Source organism: Hibiscus syriacus, unplaced genomic scaffold (genome assembly GCF_006381635.1).
Source record: "Hibiscus syriacus cultivar Baekdansim isolate YM2019G1 unplaced genomic scaffold, ASM638163v2 tig00110548_pilon, whole genome shotgun sequence".
Taxonomy (NCBI): domain Eukaryota; kingdom Viridiplantae; phylum Streptophyta; class Magnoliopsida; order Malvales; family Malvaceae; genus Hibiscus; species Hibiscus syriacus.
The window spans coordinates 3018108-3024569 of record NW_024062775.1 but is presented as its reverse complement, the minus strand read 5'-3'; the positions used below and the strand labels follow the sequence as shown (position 1 = coordinate 3024569).

General features: G+C 31.1%; 1 protein-coding gene across 1 annotated transcript; it reads left to right on the top strand.

Moving 5' to 3' along the window:
* The first annotated feature begins 3979 nt into the window (after positions 1 to 3979).
* LOC120130850 (4-alpha-glucanotransferase DPE2-like) lies at positions 3980 to 4554 on the top strand. Its single transcript, XM_039148005.1, has 3 exons — positions 3980 to 4040; positions 4193 to 4318; positions 4424 to 4554. Exons 1-3 carry the CDS (start codon positions 3996 to 3998, stop codon positions 4529 to 4531), a joined length of 279 nt encoding a protein of 92 aa, XP_039003936.1. The 5' UTR covers positions 3980 to 3995; the 3' UTR covers positions 4532 to 4554.
* Positions 4555 to 6462: the final 1908 nt, after the last annotated feature.

The window sequence follows — 6462 nt, the reverse complement described above, 5'->3', positions numbered from 1 at the left end:
TAACATAAAAAATATACAACATATTTAGTTGTTTGTACTTAAAATTTTAATAAAAGGATATTAAACATTAAATTAAAATATTATAAATATTTTAAGAAATTAAAATATGAACATGAACGAGTCATTATTTATAAATTTAAATATCATAAAATTTTAAATTTCGTACTTGAAATTTTGTCTTTGTTTCTTTGTGAACCTCGTCTATTTCTAATTCTCAAGCACTGATTGAAGGTAGGCAATCCCGACCCATTATACAACCCAACCCAGTAAACGATTACGTGATATTATCGACAACATTCGAAATAGAAAGCCTGTGAGTAGGGCTGTATACGAGACATATCGCAGGCTATTCGAGATCGACTCGATTAAGGTTCGATAAATACTCGGATTGAATGGACTCAACTTGAGCTTGAGCTCGACTCGAGTTTTTAACGAGCTGAAACGAGCTACTCGATATTCGACTCAAAAAGCTCGTGAGCAGCTAAAAAAAATGTTATATTATAATTTTAGATTTTTAAAAATTACATTATTAAAAATATATTAAAAATACATTATTGATAATTATAAAATTTTAAAAATATATTAAAAATTCTTTAATACAACTATCCTCAAATTTTAATTTTTTTAATTAACCAGTTCAAGTTCAATTGTTACATTGTATATTACTAAAAGAAAAATAAAAGCCCATTTAATTAAGCACATGTTAATTTACACGTGTTTGGTTGATTTTTTTCTTTTTTTTTAACATTTTACTGCACATGTACTTGATAACGTAGAAAAATAAAATAAAAATAAAAAAAACAACTAAACAATAGAAAAATTGAAAATGATTAAAAATTATTTTTGAATAAATATTCTTATATTTATTTTAAATTAATAAAAAAATTATTTATCTAATGACAAATATTTAATATATTTCTAATGATAATATTTTTAATAACTAATTTTTTAAATTGTTTTTATATTTTGAGGTTTCGGGTTCAAATATCATAAATATCAAGAGTTTGAGCATTTAATATCAATATACTATATTGTACTTACCTCATAACTAATTTTCTATTTGACAATAAATATAATAAAAAAATATGATTCAATTTAAATATTAATAATTTAAAAAAATATATCAAAATAGAGTGTAATCGATTTTATAAAGAATTAAGAAAGAAAAAAACTCATTTAGACTTACATTAATACCTTATTAGATTTTTGTTTTTCAGAATGCAAAAGAAAAACAAGTCTACTCTCTCTCCTTTCACTAAGCCATCTCATTCCTTCTAATTATGTGACAGGGTTTAGGGTTTAGGGTTTAAGGTTTAAGTTATGCACATGAAGGTAACATACAAATTATGCAAAATGATGTTATGTGACTCCTAAATAAATCATTCGCATACTTACACATAAACATATCAACATGCAAAATTAATATACACAACTACTTAAAGAAGACAATCCTAAACAAGGACTAAATTATTACCTAAACTAGAGTGTGCTTACACGATACATGCATGCATACGAATGAAATGCAAATACACATAGATTAAGATGAAACAATATAAGATTAAACCTACTATTAATAACTTAAACTCATGTTTAAAAAATGCCATGCAGGACCAAAACAATAGAAAACTGAAAATAGGCATACAAAGTAGAAATTACTCATTAAATTAAACAAACCAATTAAGGGATTACATTGTCAAATAATTAAAATTACAAGACACAATTGAAAACAAGCACAAATTGAATGAAGCAGGATATCTAGGGTTAGAGGTGGGTATACGGGCTACCCGTCCGTTTTGCCCGCGGGTTTTGACGGTACAGGCTTAAACGGAGTAGTTTAAAAAGCTCGCAATCATAAATGGTTTTGAATTCTAAGGCCCTCGACCCATCCATTTAACTCGCGGGTTAAATGGGCTTACCCGCAGCCCTTTAAATAAAAATAATTTTAAATGCAATAAAAAATAATGTTCTAACTTGCTACACCTTTAAAAATGATCCAGTAACTTGAAAAGGAATGTAGCACCGTCAAAAAAATAAATAATATTTAAATTTTATTTTAAATAGCCGGAAATGATTATAAAATAATTTTTTTAAATCATTAATATATATATATATATATATATATATAACGATAAAATTACTTAAACTCAAATTAAAAAAACAATATTCACTTATATCACCAAATTGAAAAACAAATAAAACAATAATCACATTATACTTTTATAAAACATGATTATTCAATGCTATAATATGAAGACACAGAAGTGTCTGCAGGCAGAAATTCAAACAGAAAAATTCAATAAAGTCAAACATTATATAAATCTAACAAATTTTCTTTTGTAAAAGTTGAAAAGTATGTTTTCAATTTTTTCTTTTACTTTTCTTTTTTATTTCTAATCCAAATATTACGTGTCATGTGATATATTATTAGAATATCACGTGACTTTTTATAATTAAAGAACGAAATGGATAACATACTTCATGAAAAAAATAAAGGTCAAAATTAAATAAATTTTTTTTTAAATACCAAAATGATAATGATGTAAATTTTATAAGACTTAAATACTATATAAATCTTTTAATTTTTATTTTTTAAAATGAAGAATAATTTGATACATTGTAAATGAAAAAAATATCAAGCAGCGGTAGAATTATGACAAATATCCTAATAAATTTAAGAACTACAATGGTTATAAGTAACATCATATTTATAGGTAATTTATTTTCTTTTTCTATAAAATTCTTTAAATTTATTTTTTCTAAAATTTTATAAATTTTAAATTAAGCGGGCTATTGCGGGCTTTGCGGGCTACCCGCGATTATACCCATTAAACCCGTAGGTTTAACAGTCTGGGCTAAAAAGACCGCATTTTAAATGAGCTTCAGTTTTTGATGTCCAAAACCCGCACGGGTCGCGGGTTAAACAGGTAACCCGCGGGCCTTAGCCCATATACCCACCTCTGTCTATGGTAAAAACTCTTACCCTAATTCATTTCCCCTCAAATTTTCCCTAGCTAAAACTTCCCCCCTCGCCGTTCTCCTCTCAAACCTCATCCACTCGCAACCCTAACAGATACCCACAACCACCGTGGCCTAAACACTCCCCCAAGGCTCCGACGAGAAACCTAGACCTCAAACCCTTCTCCTCAATTCGAACCTTAACCCTAAGCCTCTCAAAACAAAACCCGTTCCCTCACTGCCGAACCATACGACCGTTGTAGGTTTCTCTTTTTGAAAGCTCCGCTGAGGAACCAATATCCCAAATAACCCTTACTTTACCCTTTCTTAGAACCCTAACCTCACAAGCCCCAAACCCCTAGAATAACCATAGATCCAAGGTCAAAAGAGATTACCCTTGGTGACTCAAGGAAGCTTTGACTTCGGGCGACAAAGGCAAGCTCCTATCGAAGGGGAAGGTAAGGTTTTACTTACTGGTTCTCTGGCCACTGATGGTTTTTGTTGCTCGAATGTTTTTTTTCCTATTCTAGTTGATACCCGTTGTTTTGGGTGGCTAATAGGTTATATGATTGTGGTTTGATAGACTCTCTAGGGTTCTATTCCTTTCTTTTTCTGTTCTCTCTGATAACTGAGATTATATCCTTGAGGTTTGCTCTCTGTCTTTTTGTTGTGCTTGGTGTTCTGTCCCTTGTTATGATGAATAACTTCAGAAAGAATAGGTTGCTTGCTATATTGTTGTGCTTGCTGTATGTTTTCTGCTCGACAACTCTGTTTGCGTCAACTTAAATGCATTTTCAAGTAGCAGTTTCTTTCTGATTTTAGTTTCTCCTGTTTTCCACCTTTCAACAGGAAGTGGGATTGTATCATATGTGAAACCATTAAATGCATTGATTGCTTTAAAAGAGTGCTTATTATTGGTTACTGAGTCTTATGTTGATAAATTTAGTTTCAAGGCTAAATTATTGGTTACTGGGGCCCCTCCAGATTATTTTGACAAAAATGGCCAGAATTGGGGGTTTCCTACTTATAATTGGGAGGAAATGTTCAAAGACAACTATGCTTGGTGGCGTGCTCGCCTTACACAGGTTTTTCAATTTCATTTTTTTTGTTTGCAGTTTCTTCTTAACTTTTACCCCAAATTCAATAAGTTGTTTGCTTTAATGCTGTTGTAAGGAAAGAGTATTTCTTTCTTTCGTTTTTGCTGAAATTTTTATAATTTTATTTACTTCCATTGCAGATGGGAAAGTACTTTACAGCTTATAGGATAGACCACATCTTAGGCTTCTTTAGAATTTGGGAACTCCCAGACCATTCTATGACTGGTCTAATTGGAAAGTTCCGTCCATCTATCCCTCTAAGCCAGGTAACAAAATTACAATTCCTTGAAGCATGCAAAGATTCTTCTGTATATAACAACTAAGGGGAATCAAATTGCTCTAGTTGTAACTGAATAATGCTTCGATTTCAGGAAGAACTTGAAAGAGAGGGTATATGGTACTTTGATCGATTGGCACGCCCTTATGTTCGAAAAGAGTTTTTAGAGGTAGAGAAAAAATACCTTTGTGATTCAAATTAGTTTCTCATGGAGAATTTTGGACTTTTTGCATTTTTAATTGGCTAAATACTATCTTTTTCATTTTATGTTAACCAAAATGTTCACTTTGAAGATGGTCAATTTTCTTTCAAATCAGAACGCATCATTTCAATTATATCCTTCATGAAAAAAATTGAGATTATGAATAGTTAGTATTTGGTGGTAACCCGTAACATGGATTTGGATCAGCTGATTCCATCTAAACATTTTCACCAATTTCGCCCTAATGTATAGGATCTATAAGGTTCAAAACTAACTTGAGAGAAATGATAGTGTAATAGTAAAAGTTACATGATTTTACACGAAAAGAGGGAGATAGAAATTGCATTTCCCAAAATGTTTCCATTTAGTTAGGGAGAACATTAGTATGGTCAAAGATATTATGTATCAATTTATATAAATTTTGATATGTTGTCATATTTGTCATTTTTTTTAATAAATTCAGATGTGTTGTCATATTTTGTAAACTTTCAATATATTTGAAGTGTTAAAAATTTCAAAGCTTATATTAATTATCCTAAATTTCTTGTAATTGTATTTTAATTTTTTAGATTTTTTATAGTTCATACATTCATATTATAATGTATTGGTGATGGTTGATTAAAGGGAAAATTATTTATATATTTTAAATGTAATATAATATTTTTGTAGGTTCAAATTCGAGCTTGAATCGAGTTCAAAATCGAGCTTCAATCGAACTCGACTCTCGAGCTTCAATCGAGCTCCTGAAATTTTTTTGAGTTCGAACCTTTTCGAGTTCGAGTCGAGTTTCAATAATATATTTCGAGTTCGAGCTGAGTTTCATAATTTTTAGTTCGTGAGTTTTCGAGTCGAGTTGAGCCTACGTTTAAAGTTTTCGAGTTCGAGTCGAGCTCAACAATACTCGAGTTCAACTCAGCTCGTTTACACCCCTACCTGTGAGTAGGGCTTACAAGTGATATCACTCAAAGAGGAAAGAGAAATTTGTCGACACTCATTCTCGTCTGGGATCCAAAGTCACATGTTCGAGTCCTTATTTGGTCCAACAAAGCCTAAGAGGAGTGTAGCAGTTGAGACCACCTAACCCAGCAGGCTCAAACGGTCAGTGACCCAAATTTGGAGTCCCAAAGCAAGGAAGCTCGCGTGCGAAGAACTCAACATATTAGGGTTTTCATTTCAATGTTAATGCCGCCCAGTATCAATCGTCGTATCAGGATTGAATGGACGATTCAGATTAAGTCTAGATTAGGCTTTCTTTAACCCTAAAGTGAAGTTTACACCGGTCAACATGGGACCATTGGATATGAACCAATCTAATGGTCCAGAATCATCCAAAGATAGGGTTAAACCCTAAAGCCAAGATATTTTAAGCGCCGCCAAAGATTTCGAGAATATTTTAGAACATCCTGTCGCAATCGTCTTTCGGTTGGGCCCCGGAATTGGGCTTCGACTTGAAAAATGTGGATTGGAGTCGCCACCGATCATTTATTTAAAAATAAATGGGTTGATCGGATACCCTATTTCTTACCTGATCTGCGTCTTACCAGAAATATGTCGGGTTCGGGAGTCGGTTACGGTCAAGGAAGGATTAGCACCCTTGAACTGCCCTTTCGGTACTACGTAATTTCCAGTTGTCTTAATTAAGAAAAATAACAAGTTAAATTAAAAGGTAAAGTTTCGATCCTAATTACTTACCCTTGATTGATTTGAAAAAAAATCGAGAAATGTGTTAGATAAACAAGGTAAAGAAAACAAATAAGATACAAGGGAAAAATAAAATAAATAAAATAAGTAAGTAAGATAAGAAAAAATAGTAAAGTAATAATTATATATAATAATATTTGAAAAAAGGAAAAAAATATAATATATATATATATATATCAAAGTATTAATAAAATAAATAAGCTATATATACACCAAATACTTAAAAATAA